Source organism: Barbus barbus, assembly GCF_936440315.1.
Source record: "Barbus barbus genome assembly, chromosome: 7".
NCBI classification, from domain to species: Eukaryota; Metazoa; Chordata; class Actinopteri; order Cypriniformes; family Cyprinidae; genus Barbus; species Barbus barbus.
In genome coordinates, this window is record NC_136735.1 from 14,015,970 (window position 1) to 14,043,101 (window position 27,132).

The 27,132-nt window shown below is 37.0% G+C and overlaps 1 protein-coding gene across 1 annotated transcript; it reads left to right on the top strand.

Annotated features, from left to right (window-relative positions):
• The first annotated feature begins 977 nt into the window (after nucleotides 1-977).
• LOC306872066 (deoxycytidylate deaminase-like) lies at nucleotides 978-26,265 on the top strand. The gene is made up of 6 exons (XM_079420414.1): nucleotides 978-1,477; nucleotides 4,053-4,164; nucleotides 5,423-5,558; nucleotides 9,831-9,947; nucleotides 14,093-14,189; nucleotides 23,555-26,265. The coding sequence occupies exons 1-6, from the start codon at nucleotides 1,437-1,439 to the stop codon at nucleotides 23,655-23,657; spliced, it is 606 nt and encodes a 201-aa protein (XP_079276540.1). The 5' UTR covers nucleotides 978-1,436; the 3' UTR covers nucleotides 23,658-26,265.
• The last annotated feature ends 867 nt before the right edge of the window (nucleotides 26,266-27,132 follow it).

Below are 27,132 nucleotides of genomic sequence, written 5' to 3' on the forward strand. Positions count from 1 at the left end.
TTCAACTACCCGACTTCTTCAATGAATTGTAAAAATAAAAAAAACACTGGTGAATGTAATATGAGTAAAAAAAACCAAACAATAATAATATTGACAATAAAAATCACTGTATTAAAATAATTTGTTTACAGACCATCTAAACCTAACTCTTTATGGATCGATAAAAAAATTGAGGAATACTCAAAGAAAACATTTTTCTATGTAAATGCAAGTAAAAGTTGTAAAGTTAGTTTATACAGTTGATAATATGTACAGGTATAAAAACACTTAACAATCCAAGCTCATATGTAGTCATGTTTAATGCTATTGATTCTAAAACGTATTTATACTGCATATTATCTATATGTTTATGTTGTTTTATGTAGCGCCCTTTCATTTGGAGTTCGAGAAATTGGAGGATTGTCTGTATTGCATCAGAGATGTGTCACTTTGCTTGAAGCTCAAATTTCGGTTTGAGATCTCTAAACCAGAACATGACCTGCCCCGGAGCACAGTACTGCAGAGCAAAGATCCAGGAGGCGTTTGATTTTAAAACTGTGAAATATTTGTCCTTTTGTCGGAATTGTGATGTTGAATTTTTGGTTAATAATATTTTAATTTTTGCCAATTATTCATTCATAAATGTAGATTCTTTAATAACCCTCCCCCTTTATTACTTTTCCAGCAAGATTTAATGATCTTCTTCAAATCCTTGAAGATCATACGTTCTGAAAAAACCCTTAAACTATGTGGCCTTTTGAAGGTGTTTTTGATGATTAAGCCCCTTGTATTATATTACTGTATTATTTATTTTTCTGTATTTATTTATTTGTATTTCTTTCTTGGCTTTCCTGTTATGTTTATTTTGTTTATCTGTATTTTTTGTTATGCTGCTATTTGGACTTTTTTGAATTGTATTATGAATTTTCTGACTGTTGTTAATTGGTGTTTTTGTATGTTTAAGCAAAAAAAAAAAAAAAAAAAAAGATCCAGGAGGCGGGGTTGGATGCACATCTAGGAGGTGGGGACGCGTAGGTTTAGGTATATGCAAGGTGGGGCTCCCTGGATCTTGTGTTCTGCAGCGAGGACCATCTCAAAACCTAGAGTTGGCGCACGCAAACTAAACTTAAACTTACCTGGCTAGCCAGCTAAACCGGCTCCATGGTACAGGCTCCCGCTGAGGTCATTTCAAGAGTAAGACGTATTTTATCATATAAAGTTTAAAAGACTGGCTGTAATGTAAAGAAAGAGAAAGACTCACTGTAATGTGCTGAACCGCGTAGAGATGGCGCTATTCAACTCATTGCGCCAACTCTAGTCTAAAACCGGAACAGTGGGTTTCTTCTTGTTTTTTCGCGGGAAGTTCCTCTGCTCTGCTGATGGGGTGTGTGTGTGTTCAGTGCGGATCACATCAGGGAATTTGGATTAAAGCAGGCTCAACATTCTCTGATTAAGCCATGGACCACAATGGGAAGGCCGATACATCACAGCTCAAAGGGTAATGTCTTGATCTGTTGTTTTCACCACATGTCAAAAAATGAATCTATCATCATCGCTTTAGATTTGTGTTCATGAGAAATATGCTTGAGGACTGTGACTTGCATGAGATTTCGTTAAATGAGTAACAACAAAGGCACGTTATATGAAACTGTATTTGTTTCTGACACATTATGACAAACATTTAATGCCTTCGTCTGTTAATTCAGTGTTATAGCGTGTATACAACTGACCAGTTCTGAGAAATAGATTGGACTGGCATGCGCAACATGGTGCTTGACTGCCCTCTTGTGGTCGTGTTTACCTTCTTCAGCCCTGTAAACTGGCAGTATGTTAGGTGCACTACAAAATGAAAGTTTAGTCAGTGACAGACAATTTTTATAATAATCACAAATCACATTAGATCTGAAAGGAAACTCTGAAACCCATGGCATTTTTATCTATATCTTGTGAATGATTTTCAGATAACTGAACATTTTAAAACTGCTTAATGACTGCCTCCGCATTGTGTCACTGTTCTCCCCATTAGCTTCAGTTCATCAGCCCTTAGTATTTCACCAGCAGACTAACACACACACACACACCTGCTCTTGACAGCTGCTCAAAAAAGACAGAATCACCAGAGACATTAGGAAAAAGAGTGAGTCGAGTCAGATGGGTCCATTAAATGTTCACACATAAATCCCCATGCCTTTCAAAGACGGTCACTGAGATGTGTCGCAAAAGGTGCAATATCACTTTAAGCTAAAATGGAAAGCCCCAGAGGAGAACCCTCTGATGATAATGTCTGTCAGTGCTGGAATCACACATGTAGACAGTCATCAGTGGGGCGTATGGGATGCCAGGGAAGATGTAAGTAGTAAAGATGTGCTGATGTAGTACTCCACTGAGACAACAGGAAACTTTCACATTACTGGCAAGCTCTTAGTCACGCTTTCCTAGTGGATTTTTCAGATATGGATAAATAGAGAGCAGGGTCAGTGACTGATGGTCAATTTAGTGCAGATATACACCATATTGCCAAAAGTATTGGGTCACCTCCTTCTAATGAACAGGTTTGACTACTTAAGTAATTTCCATGAGTACAAATAATGGGCCCGGTTTCACAGACAGGTCTTAGACTAAGCCAGGATTAATCCATAGTTCAATTAGGACATTTAAGTAATTTTTAGAAACATGCCTTAGAAAAAAAGCATTGCTGACAAGACAAAACAAAGTCACTGACATGTTTTAAGATCAGTCAGTGCAAGTTTCTTTCAGTTCAAACAGCTCAGATTTACATTTTAGTCTAGGACTAGGTTTAAGCCTTGTCTTTGAAACCGGTAGTTAATGTTTAAGCATATAATGATATTCTAGGGAGTTGTGTGCTTCTAATTTTATAGCAACAGTTTGGACAGGACCCTTTTCTATTCTAACATGACAGTGCCTCTGTGTATAAGACACGGTTCAAAAAGAAATGATTGATTCAGTCAGTGTGGAAGAACTTGATTGGTCTGCAGAAAGCCAAGTCCTTATCCCAGCTGAACACCTCTGGTGTGACTTTAAATGCAGACCTTGAGCCAAAAACTCAAAAAAGTCATTTTAGACACATATCAGCCTAGAAAATCGCAACTTTTCATTTTCCGTCGGTCTTAGTGCACGATGTAACTACAGAAGAGTCAAGCTTTAAATAGGAAAAATATCGAAACTCTTTGGTCATTTTTGAGCGAGATGCTAACGGTCTAATCCGAATCAATGATCTATGCTAAGCTAAGCTAAAAGTGCTACCGCCAGACACGGAGATTGGCTGAATGGATTCAAAAACAGTAAAACTCAACTGTTTAACTCTAGGGGAGGTGTAAAATGAGCCAAAAAAGTGGAGTGTTCCTTTAAACATTAAGATTTGTACTCATGGAAATTACTAAAGTAGTCAAACCTGTTCATTAGAAGGGGGTGACCCAATGCTTTGGGCAATATAGTGTATTACCTTTCAAAATGACAGAAAACAAATAAGCATTCAGCAAATAGACATTGAGAAAAAGTGTAGACAAGCAAAAATTTGACAATCAGCCCACTTCAGTGTTTTTAATCTTTTTCTGAACATTAAAAAAGTCCCCAAACTTTTGAATCGTAGTATTAGAAATAAGATAAAATTTAAGTGTAGTAGTTGAGATAGATATGCTGAACATTTTTACACTAATTTATGTTTTCAAATATTTAAATAATTTGCAATCCATTTGATTGGTGTTCTGGTTGATTTTTGAGATTGCATAAGGGAATGCTAACACTATTTATCGTCCAAGTGGGCACGGATATCGGCCAGTGCTGGTAATCTTGAAATGGTCAAATATTGGCAGACTTTTTGGCCTTGCCAACATGTCAGTATCAGTCTGTTGAAATGTTAATTATGTATGCCATAAAAAATATTTTTATCATGTACTTAAAATACTGGTGAAAATAATTTGTGTTCACACATGATCATATGCTGTCTTTCCCTAAGTGTTGTATTAGTGATGATTTTTCTGTATTTTTGTGCTTTGATGACAACAGGTGTTTAGTTTTTTCCCCTCATTGCATTCATTCTTTCAATCCATCAGAACACACAGTGAAGGTTTGACAAAGAAGAGGCAGGACTACCTGGAGTGGCCTGAGTATTTCATGGCTGTTGCCTTCTTATCAGCGCAGCGGAGCAAGGACCCCAGTTCTCAGGTACCTAGAGATTGATTGCCTGCTGTCCTGCTAGATTGAAATGTGGGTTGATTTGGTGACAATACATCAACCTGAAATTACAATCAATATAAAATTAGACATTTTTGTCATTTTTCCAATATCTCAATTTCTTTTAAAACTATTTTGTTACTATTAATATTAGCTTGGAGAAGCTCTAAACAGCTTGGTACTACAATACCTTAAAGATCTCCAAACACCCTACAGCTTCTTTTGATCAAAGGACACAGGCCTCTTATCCGCTCCAAGTACTGTAAGAACATATTCTGGTTTCAGAGCTCCCCTGCTGTGCTGCGAACCCCTGGCTAATATAAACACTCACCGATATTTAAGTGCAATATTGAAGTTCAGTCAAGCGTGATCCTCGTGCATGCATGCAGCCGTTATTGTTCCTAAAGGCGCAGAGCAGGATTGCATATCTAAGACACGAGTTTTGGTGAACCGTGAATGCGTGTGCTGTCAGCCTTCTCCCCGCTCACTCACGCTGACTGAACTTTGTTGACAGCGGTCCATCGTCTCAGGAAACCCTTTTGCTTTTTTTCTGCTGACCTGTGTTGCATCAGATGAATTTGATGGGTCTTGCTGGAGCATACAGTAAGCCATCAGGTCAGGTGCTTGACTTAAGTTCAGATCAGTTTCTTAGTATTTAATGTATTTAAATATTTAAAATGCATATGGCTTACTTGTAATGTTACATAAATCTCATTCTTGCTTCGTGTCTGAATGACAAATATGCATGCAAGTTTATTACTTAACCCATACTCCAGTTGGATGGAAATTTCATATGCAATTAAAATGCTGGAATGATTGCAATATGATGTCACACTCTGCAGTGTCTTTTTTAAAAGCGTCATTCCATATACAATATATCCAGAATGTAAGAATATTAATCTACTCCACTTAGCTGCAACGCTGCATCCTGCTGGCTTAAAGTTCACATTTTTTAAATTCATATAAGGTCACCACTTGATGCATTGATCTTTTATTGGTCACCTGTCTTCACATGATATGAATTTGCACAAATATTCAACAAATTTGAACTTTGGAACACAGTGAAATTCTCATAAGCTTGTGTTTCTGACTTTCTGTATTTGCATGCGTATGAATAGAAGTGTATGACTGATTATTTGACCGTGAATGTTTTTTTTTTCTTCCCTTTCTAGTACCAGGCTTGTGCCTCTAGGCTGTCTTCATTGTGATAGATGTTTGGAAAATGAGCTTTTTTCCAATTTAATTTCAGGTTGGTGCCTGTATTGTGAATCAAGAAAACAAGATAGTGGGTATTGGCTACAATGGCATGCCCAACGGTTGTGACGATGACCTTCTGCCCTGGTCTCGCAGTGCTGAGGACAAGCTGGACACCAAATACCCCTATGGTGAGTTCTGCATTTGACCCATGGGTTCTTGGCTTTTGAACTGAAGCAGTCAGTTGCCCATAATTATCAGTCACTCTGCCTCTGTTTGACACCGACAGGTCAGTGCACACCCACGTTAAACACTCGCCGAAAAGGCTTTTTTGATTTCAGGCTCTGTCTACGCAGCACATGGTGTCTGTTAACGCAGTGTGGCGAGGAGTAGGCTCTCTTGAGCACATAGCAGCGGTCATGGATTAGTTTTCACCTGCATGGGGCTGATGGGAGAGATAAAGGCAGAGCTGCTGAGTGAGGGAATGGGCAAGGTCACTTTGTGGCAGCTATTAGTGTGAGAAATGGAAATGAGCTGGCGTTCCTAAAGGCAGCACATGCCAACTCAGGACTTTGAATGGGTCGGACTGCCAAAGGGAAGGTGTGAAACCTTGGAGAAAATTTATCAGTCTGGAACTTGAATGATCCTCTGAACGGTTCGTGACTTGTATTTCTCCCTGGTTTCTGTTGTCAGTTGTCAGGCTTAGGAAGATTTTTTTTTTTTTTTCAAACAAAGCCGACTGAGTTGGACCCCACAAAGTGACCCAAAATTCAAATTGAATGGTGGAAATTGGTTTTGGCTTGGTTGCGCAGACATCATTCAGTTTATCAAAGTTTTGTGTGTTTTTATGTAGAACTTTTCTGATGTCTGGTATGTTTGAAAAGAAGCCAAATTCTAACTTAGGCAGTCAGAATACTGTTGATGGGTGATAAGTTTGTATTGTACAAGGGGTGGGTGATATGGAAAAAATATCATATCACAATCTTTTGTAGAAATATCACGATTAACAATTTTATCACGATTCTTTGTCATGTTGGTTATACTATTTTCAAGTTGTCTGAGCATTACAGCCAAATTAATTTCCCTATTATAAAGACAAAGCCTTTCAAGGTAAAAAAGAATAAAAAGAATGGCAGATATTTAGGCCAAAGATAATAAAAAAAAAATAAGAACAAAGATACACACTAAATACAGATAAAACAAAGTGTTTTATTTTCAGGTACAATAGGTGTATTTAGCAGGAGCAGTCAAGAAATTGAATGAACAAATATAAAAATAAAACACTATATAGGCTGATATTAAAGTTCTTCAGTCAAGAGTAGTGAGTGATTTTTCTCTTTACGTTTTGTTAACGTTAAAGGAATAGCTATAGGTAAAAGGTAAAAATTCTGTCATCTGTCTGTCAATTCTGTCATAGTTTTTTATTTTTATCCCATCATTTACTCAAGTTGTTTTAAACCTGAGTGAGTTTCTTTCTTCTGCTGAACATAAATGCTATTTTGAAGAACATAGAAAACCAAACAGTAGGTCCACAGCGACTTCCATGTGATTTTTTTTTTTTTACTACTATCAAAATCAATGTGGACCAGCAACCCACATTCCCACATTCTTCAAAATATCTTCTTTTGTGTTCAGCACAAGAAAGAAATTAATACAGGTTTGGGACAACATGTGAGTGAGTAAATAATGACAGAAATTAAATTTTAGGGTGAACTATCCCTTTAATGACAGTCGGCTGCATGTTTAATACTGTCCCACATCTGTTTACTTTCACTTTAGACATAACCAACGGAGTCTATATGTAAACCTTGTGTGTTTTGACAGTATTAGCGCAAAAGATAACTTAGTTCAGTAATCAGGCGCTGTTAGACAGGCTTTTTAGCGAATGAAACATTTAACTGGCAAGGCTTGTATGCTGCAAATAATGTACTTTTGCGATCGCGAATAATTGCAGTGTCCTGTCAGAGTAACTCTACTGCTGTATGTGGTGTTGTACAGTATATAGAGACGGAGGCGCCAGAACTGTAATTGACAGAATGTGCGCTGTAGCACGATACTACCATATTTCTTCAAAAGCAGAACGTGGAGAGATTTTTATCGTCTACGATCAAAAATCGTCATATCGCACACCCCTAATTATTGTACTAAACAGCTTTCAGAAGTTTAATGTGTACAGTATCTGTATACTGTTTGTAAAATCTAGTTGTAGGGCATGTCTTTAAATGTGAGAGCTTACCTGAAATGTGTGCAAATGTGATTGTTTACTTCAGATCTTCTGTACACTACCATTCAAAAGTTTGTGGTCGGTAAGATTAAATAGTTTTTTTTGAAAAGTCTGTTATGCTCTGCAGCTTCAACTGCTTTTATTTGATCAAAAATACAGGAAACAGAACAGAAAGAATATAGATTATATGGAGAAATAACAAATATTTAAAATAAATGTTTTCTGTTTTAATATATTTTAAAATGTAAAAGTGTCTTCAGTGTGTCCAAACACTCTTGATAGCTGCATGTTTGTGTTCTCTTTTAGAACAGGTAGTGAAGAGCAAGGGATCTTAAAAAGGACAATCTATGTAAAATCTTTTTTTTTGTTTAAAAGGAAAGTTCCTGTAAAGCTTTGGTATTATTACTCATATATTTGGCACTAATGAATGCATTTTGTGGAAAGTATTTAGTGACGCATACCTGACATGATTTATGAATATAAAAATCCTAAAAAAAATCTTATTTGCATTTGTGGCTCTCTCAGGCATACAGTTCAGTTTCACGCAGAGTGTTGATACATTAATTCTATTCAAAGGATTCATTTGGCATATCTCTGTCTCTTAATGCACTAATGTGGCACAGTCGTTTATAGTTGGTAGGATGTCCCTCGTAGTCTTAGGAATCATCGTTTGGATTCTCTTTTGTATTCAGTATGTTAATTTGATTATTATATTACAACATTTACAAGAGCCAAGGTAATAGATGAAATAAAAGGGCCACTCTTCAAATTTGGCTGACAATTAATTGTCAGCGAAATAACTGAGATTATGATGAATTGTCATTTCAGTATTAAAATTGTGGAAAAAAGTACAAAACTTTGTACTGAAGCATGAAACATTGTTAATGGCATAACTAATTCAAAATTTTCTGTGCATAATTTTTTAGAATAATAATAATAATAATAAATGATGTATATTTTTGTTTTTGGAAGGCCAACTTAAATGCCATTCACAGTATTAATGGGAATGCATGACAACTGTTTAACATTGCAGATTTGAGTAAAGCTTTAAGCCTAACGATGCGCAATAGTTGCAGTGATTCTAGCTTTATGAAGGTTCTGTACAGTACTGTGCTACAAGAGGATGCTGAAATACTAAGTATCACATATACTGGCCCGGCGTGATTTTTGCCCTGTGACCATAATGGTGCTTTCACCTTATTCTCTAATATGAGACAAGGTTTATATTCTGCAACAAGAGAGAATGATGTCCGTTAATATTGTGTTTTTTTTTGCTGCAGCTGCATTAGCAACAAATCACCTTTATTTCTATAGCGCTTTATACAATGAATACAGATTGTGTCAAAGCAGCTTCACATTGATGAAAAGGAAATGGCAGAATCAGTTATGGAAATTGGTCTGATTCTGTTGTACAGCAGCTCTGAAAGACAATAGTGTTATTATTCAGCTTAAGTCTGTTCAGTGTTGGTTCTATTCGGATAGGGCTGTTAGATGAATTGTATTTTAATCGTGATCACGACTTCTCCTTCTCTTGATTTATTAAGCATAATCGTATGCGATATTTACCCACTGATTGTTTATCCTGAAAATGTTTCACTACCTTTGAATATATGACATTCCAGTCAGATTAATAGTAACATACATGCAAGGTTAGAATTGATTTAAGAGCTGAGAGCTCAGTCCCTCCCATGATCACACGATTGTTCGTACTCCATCTTCATCATTATCATCGTGCACTCGCTCTCAACTGTGTGTGTTTCCAGTTAAAACACACAATAAGTGTGTGTATCTGTGTGAATTATTGACATCTCTCTTCCATCATAACTACATGCCCTCTCTCTCTTTCTCTGCTTTGTGCTGAAGCTCTGCCAAAATAAACGTGTCAGGCTGGTGTTTTGTGGTGCAATGGTACTGTGCCTTCGCTGATGGGCCAATTCATTCTCCGTAATTAAGGCGAGCAGAGTGAGTGATTAGACAGGGCTTTTTCTGGGTGATGTTGTGGAGAGCTGACATCTGTTCAGACTCATGCTTTGAAATCTTTTTCCTTTTTCACTGTGAACTGGTGACTGGAGACTTTTTGTGGTGAAGTGGTACAATGTTGACAAACCAAGAAAGCTCAATCCAAGTTTGTTGTGAAGCAGAGATATTAATCATAGCTTTGCTGCATCATTCTGTGCTGCACGTATGTGTGTTCGTGAACCCTGAACATTTCTAACAGGTCTTTCTTGTTTTGTTGCAGTGTGTCACGCAGAGCTGAACGCCATTATGAATAAGAACTCGGCAGATGTCAAGGGTTGCACCATGTATGTAGCGCTCTTCCCCTGCAACGAGTGCGCCAAACTCATTATTCAAGCAGGTGAGAGTGTCTGAACTTGTGTTTCTGACTGTGTGTGTGTATCATGATGGGCATGTTGCTTTACCAACCAACACATTTATTTTCACTGTTCAGGAATCACATCGCAGGTGAACAGCTAATTGACATTTCATTTTGTCAGCAGGCATTAGTGCATTAATAAAATTAATTGGTGATGCACCAAAATTTCAGCAATTTATTATTTGGATGAAATAGTTTTGGAGGGCCAAAATCATTGACCAGAAGAGTGACCTTTAATTAGCGTTTCTCCAATGTCATGCTTTTACTGTGTCCATGTCTGTTTATGCATGCATTTCAATAAACATTACTTAGCTCATAGCTTTTTGCTCTTTTTTTTTTACTCTTAAGTCAAGTTGAGCTTTAATATAATATAATATTTAATATAATATAGCTTTAATATAAGACAAAGTCTCAGCTTTCAAATTCTGTAAATTTTATCATTAAATGCAAAGAATAAACATGGTTTGACGCTATTTAATGTGAAGGATCTACCTCGGTGCAAGCGTCAAGTGAACCAGTAATCTCTTCCTCTTTACTACTAGTTATATAGCACAAAATAAACATGAAATAATATCAGAAGGTATGATGAAAGAAACAGTGCAGCTTACTGAAATGTATCACGGCTCATGTATGTGCTTAACCAGTGTTTCATCTGCGGAAAGACATCATTAAAACAGCTTGTAAACAATGTCACACAACATTATATTTACCTCAGGAAAACCATTCAGTGCCTATATACTTGTCAGTTGGCTAGGGAGGGGAATTTTGCAAAATATGTGCTATATTAAATATTCTGTTGTTTTCATTATGTAAAGTGTTTGAATAAATCTGTCATGGAAACAAGTTTGTATTACAGCTACCATTCAAATGTTTATTTCAATATACCAACATCAAATTGAAAAAACAACAATTTTTTTAAAGATTATATTGTGGACTTGGTGCAGATGTACTTTTGCCATTACTAGTTTCATGTTTTTTTGTTAGTTGTCACCGTAAAATGCACAATGCTGTTAAATGTACGCTATCTTGAACATATCAACAGTCCTATTTTCACTGTCAGAATGCTTTGACGCAATAGCAGTGTACACCAGAGACTCATTTAAAGCAAAGGAATTTCAATACTAGCACCAACACTGCTCCAGTGAGAAATAATTTGAATAAAAGTTTTCTTTACACTCTTTAAGTTAATGAAATGCAATCTCTGAGCTCTTAACTGGCTTTGTCTCGCATGTGTGACTCTAAGAACGTACATGTGCTCTCAAACTGTTCCTATTGACTGTTCACACAGTCTGACTGCAGCCTGCTACTTATATGCCTCAAGTATAGTCAGATATATTAAATAATTAGTTTTTTGTTCACTGTTACATCTGTTTAGTTTCTTTTGTCCTCTTGCTAACAGTACAACGATTTAGTGACACCAAGAATTCATGTAATTATGCTTGAAAGCAGGCACTTTCCTTTTCAAACATGTTTAATATTTCTATTTTCCGAGAAAGGCACAAGATGAAATGTGGCACAGACCTGACCGTTAGATACTTTTTTTTTTTTTGGCAACCCTTTCACCTCTATTAGATTGTATAGCAAGCCTTATGCGTTTATTCAGTTCCGTCTCTGCAATTCACACATTCACACAGCCTTTGTGCCAGTGCTGATGGGGCTGCAGATGAAATGACGGATGAGACAGGAAGAAACGGAGGTTCTCGATGGTCACCCTTCTATACCGAGAAACCTGCAGTGGTCGTCGCTTTGAGCAGCCGTCTTCTTTGTGAGACTTCTTGGCTGGTTAGATATAGCCTACATGGTGACAGGTTGTCTTCCTCTTATTTTTCCTTCTCCAAACCCTGCTCTGCTGTTATTTTCAATCTCTTCTTATCTGTTGAACTCTCTTAACACCCCCATCCCCAGTCTCTCTCCTCCCCTCCAAGTCTTTTTGTCCTCGTCTTCTCTCTCTCTCTTTCATTGGTTTGCTTTTCCTGATCCCCCTCCATGTACTCTTGTGGCAAAGCCTACTGAAGCTGTGTGCTGAAGATAGCACGACACACGCTCCAATGCCGTCTGATTTTAGGATGCTTGGCCTTGCCCTGGCCCATCTCTCAGTGGGGTGTCGGCTTCCTCTCAATGTTCCGGGATCATTAAGGAACACACACAGCACTTTCTCTCCCTTTCGTCTCCTCGTGCTCTATAGGATGCAACAAAACGCGGCTAAAAATGAACGTCCAACCTCATTAAAAACGCCCTCTGATGAAGCTGAACAAAGCGGATGTTTAATGTTTGAATTGAGTCAGGGGTGTCGTCGCTGTTTGTTCATTTTGAAGGTGTTATGACTATGTTTGTTTACTAGAAGTTGTAAAGCCCCATGATATGAGGAAACAGAAAAGCCTCTGCATGGAAAAAACATGAGGATAAAGGGGAATATTAGCAGACTTGGAATGCAAATCCACCCTGATTCTCTTATAAAGGCAACCAGGCTGTATCTTGTTTATCTGTGTATGATAAACCTTTTGATATTGCCAGCCTGTGCGTCTCTAATGGAACAACTGTAACAATTTAATTATAACCAGAGGGATTTATTAAAACGAAGGTTTTTCCAGTATTTTGGTGCCATCGGTATGCATTTTTGTGCCAGTGACACTGCTTTCATTTGCCTTAATCCTATTCCCGCTTAAATGTGTGCTGTGTTGGTCATTTGACAACTGTTCTTGTACTAAAATGAGAGCTCTTCCACTGTACTTTCTCCATTTCTTTTTCTTTGTCTAATTTTTTCACAGTAAATGAGATGGAGGGGCATCAAGAAAGCGAAGACCCTAGATATTACGCCCTCCCTCCCTTCCGTATCTAATTCTGTAGCTATTCCTCCAGCGAGAAAGTGTTACTGCTCTTTTCGAATGCCGTTCAAATGTGTCCATCCCTCAATCTCACGGAATGAAATGACACCAAATCATTTTCACTTTCTCTGGCTCCCATGTTGATGTCCCCCCTGCACTTTGGCTCCTCGGTGCCGGAGACGGCAGTTTCTGAAGCACTGCTTTAGAGCCTCTCCTCTCTCTGAGGAATTAAAGTGTTCAGTTCCCAAGCAGCTGCCATCTTGTCACTTCCTGTGACTGTTTATGGAGGGACTGAGGGACTGTACTGTCACCTCATCTCCAGAGAGCATTCTGGAAACGTAGCATCTCCAGAGTTCTGCTCCACCTTCCATCAGAGCCTTCCCTTCTGTTGGACAGCTTGTCGTCTTGGAAGTGTTTTTTGAGCAGCTCCGATGCTTATTCTCATGTTCTTTTCATGAAAAGACATATTTACAAAGAAACACTACTGCAATTTCTTCTGACTTTTATTTAGAATAGCTTATTGAGACTTGGATATACAATCTTTTTTTTTTTTTTTTTTTTTTTCTGCTCCACCATAAAATGTCACCACCAAAATGGTTTTAAGATGGCATAGCCAGGCTGTTCCATGGTAATTTCATCTGTTCCCTCTCAAAAATTGTTCAAGTAATACCGTGGAAAAGCCCCATGCTTGTAATGACAGCCTTTAATGACAGGTGGAATTCACTCTGTGCAAGTCATTTTGCCTCCGATCAGAGCACTTCTCTCCTCCTGTGCAGATAAAAGTACATGGAGACCGGGTGTATTTTGGGGGGTGGGTGTGTTTCTCTCCAGTAAATTCATCGGTGATTGCAGCAACCGTTGGCAATGTTGGACTTCTCTTTTCACCGCTGAAAGCGTTAAAGGCAAGAGGGAGTCTAAGTGGTTTCATCAGATTCCTCACATTTCTCTGTAATGCTTGACTAACGGGGGCCTTTATAGAGTCGCCTCATGTGGGCTGCTTGTGAGTAGTCAGCAGGATGCGTGGGGGTGCTGCCAAATGCACCACGTGTTTTAAAGATGCCAGCAGGGCAGATTTTGTCTCAATTGGGATTGGTTGATATTGGCTTGAGCCTGCAGCGACAAGTTATCGACTTCCCTTCCTTCTCCCCGAGCACAAGCTCTTTGTCTTTCCTAACTGGCTATTTTGGGTCCCTGTTCTCCTTGGGCCTGTTTGTTTAAATTTCTCTGTCTATTTGTTTGTGTGTGTGTGCAAGTGTGCTTTTGTCTGACCCACACTATCCTTCTGCTGTTTTTGCCTTACAGGTATAAAGGATGTGATCTATTTGTCAGACAAATACCATGACACTCCAGAAATGACTGCCTCCAGACGGCTTCTTAACTTGGCGGGCATCACGTACAAGTGAGTCTCTCGAGTCTGACCTTAGTAAGGGGTTGGTGTGTGACTTGGAAATTAAGAAGCTTCATTTGCATTCCTGTCGGTTCTGACTGGCCCAAACGATTGCACAATCAAGGCTGTAATGGAGCCCGACCCTCAGATATGTGGGTGTATGTGTGACCTGAAGCCTCAAAAAGCTTCTGTGAGCCTTCGAAAATAGACGCTTGGGGAAGAATGAGTAAGCACCATGCACAAGTCTGCGTATGCCTCATACCTTATAGGAAATCAAACCGTAACACAACAGAAGACATTTTGAAGAATGTGGGTAACCAAACAGTTGATGTACCAATTGACTTCCATAGTTTATTTTTTCCATACTATGGAAGTCAACGAGGACCATCAACTCTTTGGTCGACCACATTCTTCAAAATATCATCTTTTGTGTTGAGGAAAGTTAGTTCCCACTTTATATTAGGTGGCCTTAACTACTATGCACTTAGATTTAAATTAATCACTTGATACAATGCACTTATTGTGTACATGCATGTTTTTGCATTGTACTTATATTGAAAAAAATCCCTGCATGTAATTGCATCTGTAATTAATTTCTGTAATTACATTTATAATTACACTGTTGACCCATCCCTTACACCTTAATCCACCCTTAAACCTACCCATACCACCAAACCAAAAGTTAAGGCCACCTGATAAAAAGTGGGACCGAAAGGAATTCTTAATGATTTTCATTTTTGGGTTTTCATCCCTTTAAAGTGACAGCATCATCATAAACCTGCTGCTGTCTGTGTCATTAATGTTAATCAACAGCAAAAAACATTAACTCGCTACTCTTGACTAAATAACTGTTGTATCTACTTTTGATAAGAACGAGTTTAATTATTACAGTGAAGACTATGCAGAGTTTATTTTTACATCTGAATATTTCTGTAGTATTTCTTGCGGTACCTATGGTACCTGAAAAACTTAGTTTATTAAATTTGTATCTTTGTTCTTTTGTATTTGTCATTTTTTGTAATTTTGGTCAAATCGCCCACATATCGAGTTAGGTGTCAGGATAAAGTCCAAGAACACTGGGACTAAAAGAGCAAAATGTAATCGCAATCATTTAACACTCTGAGACACACAATGTGAGTGAAGAAGTCCTTCACTTTAAAAAAAAAATGAGATACAGGGTTAACTGAAAACTTAACTGAACTCTCCGTGGGGTTTGTAGTCCAAACATGGTCCTCTTTATGTTAGAGAGAGACCAGCAGGAACCACAGCAAGAGCGGACAGGACGTAAAACTCATCTCCCCAGTTGTATGTACACACTATATATAGATGCACGGTAAATATACTCTGAAGCCTTTCATCAGAGTCAGATCAAATAGGACTAGGGGGACATGAGCCTGAGGAGACAAAAGGAGTAGATCCGCCTGAAGATGAAAATCAGGAAATCCTTGAAGATACTTTCATGCCTCTTGCCTGTCTTTGAGGGTAGCAAGGTTAATTCCCCTGCTGCCGCTTTTTGAAGGCTGTTCTCCAGTACTTCTAGCATTACTATGAATTTGTCCTGCTGGATCTCAGCATTTCCATAGCTTCAGTTCTTCGATTGCAGAGCCATAGGATATTTAATGAAGCTTGTATTAAAATCCATTTGACACGATCATGATTTCAGGATTTCTTTTTGACCCAACATCCAAATAGTTCATCACTATACAACAGTGATGGCATCTGGACATTTAACAATCCTACCACTATGCTTTGCTACATTTTCACAAGTGCAATATTTTTACACATGCAACCTTATTTTTAGGTGGCCCTAAAAAGTATTTGGACATTCAAGGCTGTGTTAAATGGGCATTTCTTTTCATTCGTCTGTCTGTCTGTCTGTGTTTGGTTGTATATTTTGTTTTGTTTGTTTAGCTGCATAGTCTTCCATAATCATCATCTTTCTTTTTTCTTATTTAATGTGCAGTTTTAACCTGTGGAAAAAAGGTTTCGGTACATATGCGCCGCGTGTGTGTTTCCAATGAAAGATTTAGACTCGACTTGGACTCTTAACTGTAGGCGTGTTTCCATTACAGATTTGTGTTAAACTTTGGCGATATTTTATAAATGTCGATAAAAAAGTATTGCAAAATGACCGCGTTTCCATTAACACATGTTATGTGACAAAAACTTTTTTCCTCTCGCGATAAGTCATGGTAACGGAATTTGATGTGATTTTGGCTATATTTAATTGAAGGAGGCGTGTGTATGTATCTTTACAAAAGCAGTGCGGAGAGCTGCTTTAGAAACGTGCGCGACGCGCCTCATATAAACACAAGCATAGACTAGAGTGGCTGAGAAAAAATATTTAGCACTTTAAAATATTTACGATATAGCTGATGGAAATGCCAATTATCGATTAAATTTCTCATGTGTCGACCAAATATTTTTCCGTTTAACTTTAGCGCATAAATTCCATATCGATACTTCAAATGTCGCAAAAATCTGTTTGGAAATACTTTTTGTCGAGAAAAGGGGCTTTAATGCAAATAAATGTGGTGTCACATGACAGAATTAGCCTATAGGCAGTGTCCATGTTCATGGTGTTGCTCAAGTTAAAGCACCCTTTCCCTGTAGTTCAAAAGCGCATTAAATCATATTCATATTATTAAATTGTATCTAAAATTATTTTATACATGGTAAGAAAAAGACGAGTTACCTCTCAAACATACTTATCTTAATTTGGTGTTAGTAGGCTAGCCTACGTTTACATGATTATTAATTTTATTGAACAGTTATTGAACAGTGCACTGTTCAGTTTAAATAGCCTGTAGTCCATGCCTTTCAGTTTGACCATCATAACCCTGTGATATTATGCCAAGCACACTTTGTTTTACATGAACGTGAAGTACTAAAGTTTAAATTAATTCATTTTGGCTTCTTAGCTTCTTATATTTTTTATTCTTGCTTTGTTCTGAGTTCTTTCTACCGTTAAATTTAAATGATTTGTTGTGGAGTGCGGGGAAATAAAATATTTTTTTCATGTTTCTTCAATATTTTTGGCTGACTGTATTTTATTATGACATGAACAGGCTGCATTGTGGAGTCAGTAGGCTATGCTTAACTGCATGTGAGGCGCCGGCACGATCGCTTGTGTGTTTTTGTTTATTTTCCCTTGTAAAAGTGGAAATTTGCACTAGCCTACTCCTTTATTTGTGGTCATATAAGAGTAAGACATTATTCAAAACTATTCAAAATATTTATTTTATTTGTGTACATTCACAATAAAAAACAAAACGTACTTTTGTGAAATAAAGGAAAACTGCCACTTTCTCAAGAGTGCATCACAAAAATGAACCGAAATTCTGCATATAGGCTGCTAATTGTTGCAGGGTTTTTTTCTTTCGTTTTGTTAATTAATTAATTATTTAGAAAAATATATTTTGCATATGGACCTGTTTCTATTATATATAATAGCTTATGTTTTTCTCCATTCGCAGAAGCGCTGCAGGTGCGTGAATCCTCACATTCATGTAGTTTATGCTGCTTTTTGCGTGTATAAAATGAATCCCTGGAAAACAAATTTAGGTATTTGTAATGGGTCAAGCCACCTATCAGTTTAAATTTAATTGTAATTTAACATAATATTGTCGGTTAACGGTTAATATGGCTTAACGACCGTCGGTTAGGAGAAATAAAATAACTGGAATGAACATTCCTATTTCCTATAAACGCTAATCAGAAAAATGATAATAATACAACTAGGGCTGCCACTAACGACTATTTTTATTTTGATTAATCTATCGACTAATTTATCAATTAATCGATTAATCTAAACGATTCATTTCCCACAAAAAAAAATCAACAATTTTACTTAAGAATGTTTTATTAAACCAAATGAAATCCAAATTTCTATGAAATCCTTTTTTAAAGCAAAAGTGAAGTGCAACATAGTGTAAGAAGCAAGTGTCCATCTCAGAGTCCAAATCACTGAAATCAAAGATCAGTATTATAGTGTAAGAATGACAACATATCCACGTTCTAGTATAATAATAATAAAATTATAATCAAAAAACACTTTTTAAAGGAGCATTTACCAGAAATATTATTTACCAGAATTTATTTAGATGAAAAATGTAAATGTGCAGTATTTCTAAAAAAAAAAAAAAAAAAAAAAAAAAATTTTTTTTAATATAAAATCAATTAATTGGAGATGCTTTTGATTATTAAAATTTAATGGAACCATTTAAATGGAATCCAGGAAGTAATGGAAAACAGAATTTGGTGATGATAAAACTGTAAAACTCAATTAACTAGACAACTTATTTTTGATTAATAAAATTTAATTTAACCATTAAAACAGAGTATGGAAAAATTTAAATGGAAAAAAACTGAATTATAATATATATATATATATATATATATATATATATATATATATATATATATATATATATATATATATATATATATATATATATATATATATATATATATATATATATATATATATTTTATTTATTTATTTATATTATTTATTTATTTATTTTGTTTTTGGTAATAAAAGTAGAAGTGAACAATAACTTTTATGACTTAAAATACATATATAATAGCAATGATGCAATAATAATTAATTCAAATAAAGTAAAAACTAAAGCAAGAAATCATATGGTTTTATTGAACAAAACTGTTAAAATACATAATGTATTATAAACAATAGAGCTAATGTAGATTACGCATTACAACAAAGGCCTGCAGGAGGCGCCAACGACCTGGTGATTGTTTTACACTTTAGTGTGCTAATCCTTGTTTAATATTGACCAAGCACCATTTAATTCAAATGACCACTAAATCGTTAATATTTGGCCATTTCTTTAGGACAGAAATGCTACAGCCACTGTAATTAAATGAATATGTGGACAACAAACCGTGTAAACTTAGAGTGAGGGTTTGAATGGTAATGGAAATTGAAGGGTAATGCAAACGCGCCTACTGAACTGCAGTAGTAGACTATGTTTTCGGGGTTTTTTCTTTTCTTTTTTCAGTGACATATGAAGAGGGAGTGAAGGATGGACAGATGTGTTATTGAAACCTCACCATTGCTGTGCAGAATTCTGCATTTTGAATGAGATGATGAATCGATTTGCTCAGGCATCAGCTGAAGCTGGCTTTGCATTAAAGGGGACCTAACACACACTGTTTCTCCCAATCTCATGTTAATCTTGAGTACCTATAGAGTAATACTGCATCCTTCATATCTCCAAAAAGTCTTTAGTTTTATCATATTAATAAGCAAAAGATACAGATTTACCAGAGGCGTCATGCCCATTGAAAGTGCACGTGCCCCCTCAGATTTTTGAGCCAAGTGGATTTTAAATGCAGCTTCCAAAAGACAAAAAATAGCCAAATAATATTTTCTATATTTGATGCAATCACACAAGCGTGATTAAATCGTTCAGTGCCTCATATCATCAGCTGCTAAATTCAAATCTGCGTTCGCTGAGCCAGAGACAGGCGCGTTTTTACAGTGTTGCGCATTACCAATCACACACGATTCTGTTGAGCTTATGAATGCAATGACCAATCAGAAGTGTTCAGATGAGTCATCGCTAAAATGCCGGTGTTTTCTTCACTCGCTCGCTGACTGAATACCTCGTCAGAATACCTTGTCAGAAACAGCAAAGTGCAAATGTGTGTATAAATCTGTAAGTAATACTCTTTTCACAGTGTAAACAGCTTCACTGATTTTAATGGGAGTTTTTGAGAGTGCTTGAAATCTAGACAGTCAGTGAAAATGTTCTTTGATAACGTAAATGTTCTTTGCTCTCTTTCCCTACGGTGGCCGAGAGAGCTCAACGCGCTGCAACTTCAGAAAACACATGCAAATAGACAAAGCACCAACAAATCAACAAAACATCTTCATCAGTTTGACAGCAGGTGGTGCAAATGCTCACAACACAAACAAATAAAGAAACGCACTGCAAATGCTCACAACACAACCAAATAAATTTTATTAGCAGTGTGTTTCTTTGTTTGGTTGTATTGTGAGCATTTGCAGCGTGTGTATTGTCAAATTGAGGAAAGTTGTTTTCTTAATTTGCAGGCGTTTTTTTTTTCTATTTGCAGCGCGTTTCTTTGTTTGGTTGTGTTGTGAGCATTTGCAGCGTGGGTGTTGTCAGATTTAGGAAGTTGTTTTCTTTATTTGCAGCAGGTTGAGCTCTCTCGGCCACCATATTCTTTCTGTATAAATGAAAGTGTTACTGTGGCTACTTTGACCATCATAATCAAATCAAATCAAATCACTTTTATTGTCACATCACCACAGCACGTGTGCCTTCGTGAGTGAAATTCTTGAGAGCGTGCTCCAGACACTGCAGAAACAATTTACATATAGACATTACCATACATACGTTCAGACTTATACAGATGACAATGTGTAATATACACATACGTATACTCAGTACACACAGTGTACTATTAGACAGACATACAGTTACCGATACACATTATACACAGTATGTAGTACACATTCTACGTTATATACACACAGTAATATGCGAAGATGAGGCAGATTATATATAAACCGGATGTGCAAATGTCATGGATGTGCATTGGATGGTATCCAGTGCTGGCAAAAGATTGTTGTATTTGTGCAGTAGTGTACTGGTAGTCCAGTTTGAACTGTATGGAATTAAAGTGCAGTGCGTGGTATACTGTGAGGTGGGAGTGTGCTGTAGGGTGTATTAGTTTTGACTGTTCATTAGCCTGATAGCCTGAGGAAAAAAGCTATCCCTCAGTCGGCTAGTGCGGGATCGGATGCTGCGGAGACGTCTTCCGGAGGGCACCAGAGAGAGCAGTCTGTGGGACGGGTGGCTGGAGTCACTGATGATCCTCCGGGCTTTCTTTATACACCGCCTGGTGTAGATGTCCTGGAGGGAGGGAAGCTCACCTCCAACAATGTGACGGGCAGTTCGCACGACCCTTTGCAGAGCTTTGCGGTTGCCAGCAGTGCTGTTTCCAAACCAGGCAGTGATGCAGCCGGTCAGGATGCTCTCCACAGTGCAGGTGTAGAATGATCTGAGGATGCTGGGGCTCATTCCAAACTTCCTCAGCCGTCTCAGGAAGAAGAGGCGTTGGTGTGTCTTCTTCAGCACTGGTGTAATCTGGTAATCTAGGTGACAATCGAGATATTTCATGATATAGTTAATGCGTTTGGGAGTGTTTTGAATAACAAGCCCCCCCCAAATCGCTCTGTGGTTTGTCTGAGAGCCTGCAAATCTTCATTATTCAGTCTCCTTCACTACAGTGGTACTGATATAGGCCAACTGCTAAAACACTTTGGTTAGAGTAACGTAAGCAAAACCATGTCTATTTTTTAAAGGGGAGAATACATAGCTAGATCTTAGTATTGTTATACATCACAATTTCCCAATAAATCTGCTCAGTGTAAAGAATTAAGGCATTATAGAGGTAACAGAACTTACTGTAAGCTGCTTTGAAACTGTGTATTGTGGATGCTATGTAAATAATGAACCAAGTTGAAGATTCCTTACTATTAGAGATGCCGAATAATGATAAGCGATCAAATAAATGAATGAATGAAACTTAATCCTTACAAACAAGTGGCTGGGGATCAAAGAACTGCCACAGATAATATTTCCATATATAATTTTCTTTTATTTGTATTGTGAGGGCAAACAGTTTAATGCAAATTGCTGTATATTAAATCTACAGAGATCAATTATTAAGTCATATCTTAGAGTTGTTACCAAGTTTCAGTTTAACTTTCATCCGAGTTTCATAGTGAATGTAGACATTTTATAGGCTATCATTTTATGTTTATGTGATTTAACTTAAGATCGCGCTGAATGATTAACGCTTACTGTATCAACATAGCGTTAATCAAAAGTAGAGGTATTTCATGCAGACACTGATAAGGCCTATGGCATCTATTAATGTCTGTAGGAAATACCTCTGCTTTTTCAGCTTTCTAAGGCTGAAAAAAGCAAGTTTTTCACACCGGCCGTGCAAAGGGCTATGGCAAATGATTTAAAGTGAGCCTTAACCACTCCAACGCGATCTTAAGTAGAATAATAGAGACATTAAATAATATCAATGTCTATATTCACTATATTATCCAGTCTCCGCTGTAGCTCCCGTGACCTAAATTCCCAGAATGCATTGCCGCTGTGACAACACATTCTATACATTATAAAATAACGGTCGCCAGAAAAAACTCACACTGTTGGCTCAGCTAGAATATTTTAAACTCACGTGTGAAAGGGTTAAACGATGTGCAAATCCAGCGTCGAACTGGGCCTTGTTTATAAAACGTTCGGCAACAAAACTCTTGAGAAACTCCATTGCTGCCCCGGAAAAACAAACTATATCCACTGTTCACGTAACGGTGGGTTCTTTTGGGAAGCTGAACAAGGTTATCTTTCCCTTACAACCAAAAACACACTTCTTTAGAGACATTCTTCCTGAGGGAGTCCTGTGCAGTGCTGCCGAATGAAGCTCGTTGATGGGCACGCTCTCGGGTCTGGTCGATGTGTGCACGGGCGCGTTCCACCGTCGTTTACGTCAGCAAGAACCACGACCGAAAAAAGTCTCCGAAACTTGTACGAACCCGGAAGTGAGATTTTTGGCACAGAAATACAGTTATACATCAAATAGTTTTTTGAAACTTTGTCCATGCTTAACATGAGAATCCAACTCTTTAACAGTGTAAACAACTCTGAATGCATGAAATAGCATTGTACCCCCCCTTTAAGGAACATGGGGAGTGAGAGACAAAGCTTTGTGGTTGTTCGTGGACAAAGACTTTGAATACTTTTGCTGTCAGTAGAGATTTTATTTGTATTAGCCTCTCTTGTTATAGAGGTTCGATGATGAGGAATAGATTTTCGCTACATCCAGCTCATCTCACGCTGAGAGGGAGGGGTTAATAAAAGAATAAAGAGTAAGAGGAGTGGGGTAGAAAGTGAATTAAAAAGTAAAAGGAAAAAAATAAAAGGAAAAGCAGGGAGCAGTCGCAGTAGACAAGGCTATAAGTGGGAAAATAGGGAGTTTACCACCTGCCGGTTTGGTTTTTCTTGGGAGTGTATTTTCTCATGAGATGTTGGGGTGCTTGGTCCCTGCTGGGATTGTATTATGGAGGGGTTACTGCTTGTGTTCTCTCATGAGGTCTAGTATGTAATTGGTTTCCTCAACTCCAGTATGCTGAGGTGAATTACTGGTGTGACAACTTGGACAATGAGGACAAGGAGTGAATTCTCTTTCTCTCACTTTTATCAAGGTATTTTAAAAGGAGGGCTCAGATTTGACTAGAGTGACAAACTACTTATGTTTCATTTGGTTGTGCTTCAGTAATATTTCCTGTTCTTATTTCTGTCCTACAGGCAGTTCCAGCCAAAGCAAGGCAGGATTGTCATTGATTTTAATTCAATCAACCACCCCGGATTGAAAACTTCCATTGGTTTGGGGGGCGTACAGTCACCATAGACTGAGGAACATGGAACATGACACTTCTCACTTACGTACTGGTGAAGGTCATTATGGGTTTGACAGTGATTACAAAATAGATGTATTGTAGTTCACCGTTTTGTTTTAAGTCTTTATTTTTTCAAATCTTGAAACTTGCTGGAATGTTTTATTGTCAATGTTTTGAAGGTTTTTCTTTTATGTATTTGCTCTAATGCATAACATTAACATTTTTTTAAATCAATTTACATGCAAAATAGCAGCTGGTTTGTGACCTTGGCTGATGTGCCTTTTAAAATTGATTCTTTTAGAGTTTCAGTATTTATGATGAGTAGGTTGACAATGAGGACATTAAAATCAAGCTGGATGCCAACATTAACCAAATCAAATTTTCTTTTAACCTTTTTGTATTCTTTATGACAAGGCTGATTAGATTTTGATGTTCATTTCACAAATACTAAAATTGCAAATCACCCTTCCCTTTTTTACCATTAACCACTGATGGCTGTTTTGCTCATATTATAAGCTTTTGTAAGTACCGTAGCAGATAAACCTCATATTCTGTCAAACCCCAATCCAGTGTTTTGTGCATGGTGTCTCTCTTCAGGTTAGAGCCCACAACTTCAGGTTTTAATTAAAAACGAAAGAAAAAAAAGAGGACACTTGCGTTTGGATGGAATAGTTTTTAAATGTTACTTATTGTTACGCTGGGATCACTCCCAAAATAAAAATAAACTAAAATCACAAATTCACTCAATGTTTCTTTTTCATTGCCATACTATGAGAGTTAGAATAGTTTTTTTTCATTATATAGCACACAACACAAAATAAATCCTAACTGCCCACAGCTACTGTTAGGGTTTGTTCTGTGGCATGCATATATATCATTTAACAGGTCAAAAATTTGTTGAGGACTTTCAAATTACTTGATGCATTTCTTAACAATATATATTTTTTTTCTCTCTGAGTTTCATTTGGTCACTACTGTTCATTCATAATGCAGAGATCTTGTCAACAAATCCTAATTTCTTAATCATATTTTAAGAATGAAACATTGTTCACATTATGGTATTATATCTGTATCACTATCAGATGATAATGAATACTAAGCTCCTGAATACTAAAATCATGAGGCTCATGAAGTTTAATGAGGTAGAGCAGCACACCCTCATATACTGTGAAGTATCCATTGTGAGTGTTTACATTTCAGTGATAGTTTACACCAAAAAATTAATTCTGTTTTCAATTAGTCATGCTGTTCTGTAAAACAAAAGAAGTCCATTCAGGTTTGGAACGACATGAGGGTGAGTGAATAATGATTGGGGTGAACTATTTCTTTAAAAAGAAGTTTGAATAAACTCAATTTGCTGAATGCTTATTAAAGACATCACGCTGATTGGATCACATTATATTAGATTGCCTGGATGAATTGCACATTCACTTATGGTTGTGTAGAACATGAAGACATCATGGCTGCCATTACTGAGAAAGCCATTCAGACTAGTGTCTTAACGGCACCATAAACCAAAGCTGTAAATGCTTTGAAAAAATTAAAATTATGCCAATTGTTCACAGGCAGTTGAGATTCACGAACCTTTAAATGATTTAAATGTCAAACATTAGAGGATTTAAAAAGCTGTAGCTTAATTTCTTTTCTTATTAACTATAAAGTCATTCTCTTCAAAGCTGCCTTTCAGCTCTTCAAGTGGTCCTTGTTTGGAGTGTCCTTATATATGATGGTTATGCATGTTTTATGAAAGTAAGAACGAATGTCGTTTCCAGCATGTATTTTCAGAGGTCCTTCATTAATAGATGGTCAGTGAAAATACCACATGCTGTGTGATGTTTCTGTGCTAATTGTTTTTCAAAATTTCCCCGTACACTCTTGTACTGGAAACATCAAATGAAAGATCCTATCACCATGTATTTTCTGAAAGAAACTGAAGACAATATTTGGAAAATAAAATGGCTCTTAATAAAATGTTCCCAATCCTGAAAATAGCAGCTTGGACATCCTGCTACACTCAATTGCCATTGATTGTTCCATTAAGAACCATTAACATCCATGGAATCTTTACATTTCACAAAATGTTCATTATAGTGGAAAAAAGTTTATTAAAATGTTCTTCGGACTAAGAAAAAAGTGAATGAACTGTTCTCTGGAAGGTTTTTTGGGGGTACCAAAAATGGTTGTTCTATTGCATTACTGTGAAAACCCCATTTTGGAACCAACTTTTTGAATGTAAATATACTTTTTTTTTGGCAGAAAAAAAATGTATACATGTCTACAATATCATGAATTTTGGTGAAACTCTTTAACCCCTTGCAATGAACATTCTAACTAAACCAGAAGTAACTGTAGACCATTTGTTTTTTGCTGTTGTATAACTTTGCAGTTTTTTATGTAGATGTTGTGGCTGCTTATATTTTTCTCTTTGTGTTTTGATGATGTATTGCATCATTACACCCACCTGATGGGAGTGCTGTCATTGCTGGAACAGAGGCCCACTGAGTTTATACTTGAAGAGAAAATAAATATTCTTTTGTTCTTCCATTCTTTTATGTGAAATGCAGTATGTTGTTAATCACCAGGTCACCAATAAAAAAAAAAATAGTTGGTTGATGTATGCAAATTGAGTAATGCGTGGAGGTGATCAGACCTATCATTCTGGGTGGATCTGTTTTGGATGAAAGTTTTCTCTGATGTTCTGTTTTGGGTGATGGTTCTGGAGGAGCTGCTAAAAATAAATTGTGTAATGGTCTTTTGCAGGAAAGGAAAGTGTTCTGTGTGTGCAGCAAAGGGGGTTATAAAATGTCTCAAAAAAAGTTTACAGCAAGCAGATGAAAACCTGTTCACGTGTCAGATGGTGTAGCTGATGGAGTGCTGCAGCATAGTCTGTTTGAGAGCCAAGTGCAATCATTCTCTGGAACACAGCGCACTGACAGCCAGCCAGCACTGTCTAAGAGAAGACAGACCAAAGCACAAAGGCCCTCTTCACAGGTGAGATACTGATGCCTTAAGAAATGACACAGGTGAAATGCACATCAAATTGGTCATGAGAGCTTCGTTTCACTGTTACAATGCAGATTGTGGGAAGATGTAGCTCTTTAACTACGTTTGGAAAGTGTGTTTTTGACTTTTATTGACAGTGCCATTTTACTGGCAGTGACAGCCTGTGAGCTGACAGAAATGATGGAGAAGATATGTCGGCATATGAACACCATAAGGTTGATAGACAATATGAAAAGCGCAAAAAATGACGAATTAAAATTATTAAATATACATTCATATATCACTAAAATATTTTCAAAAAGCAAACCTTGCAACAAGAAAAAAGAATGAAAAATATGAAATTGAATAACTTTAAAAATAGACAGCAGATGCTTTTGATAAAAACCATCTATTTTTATAGATATCGTAACCTAATTTTGCACACACTGAAGAGGCTTTAAAGCGCTGTCATTCTAGCAATGACCTGTGACAGACTCAAGTCAT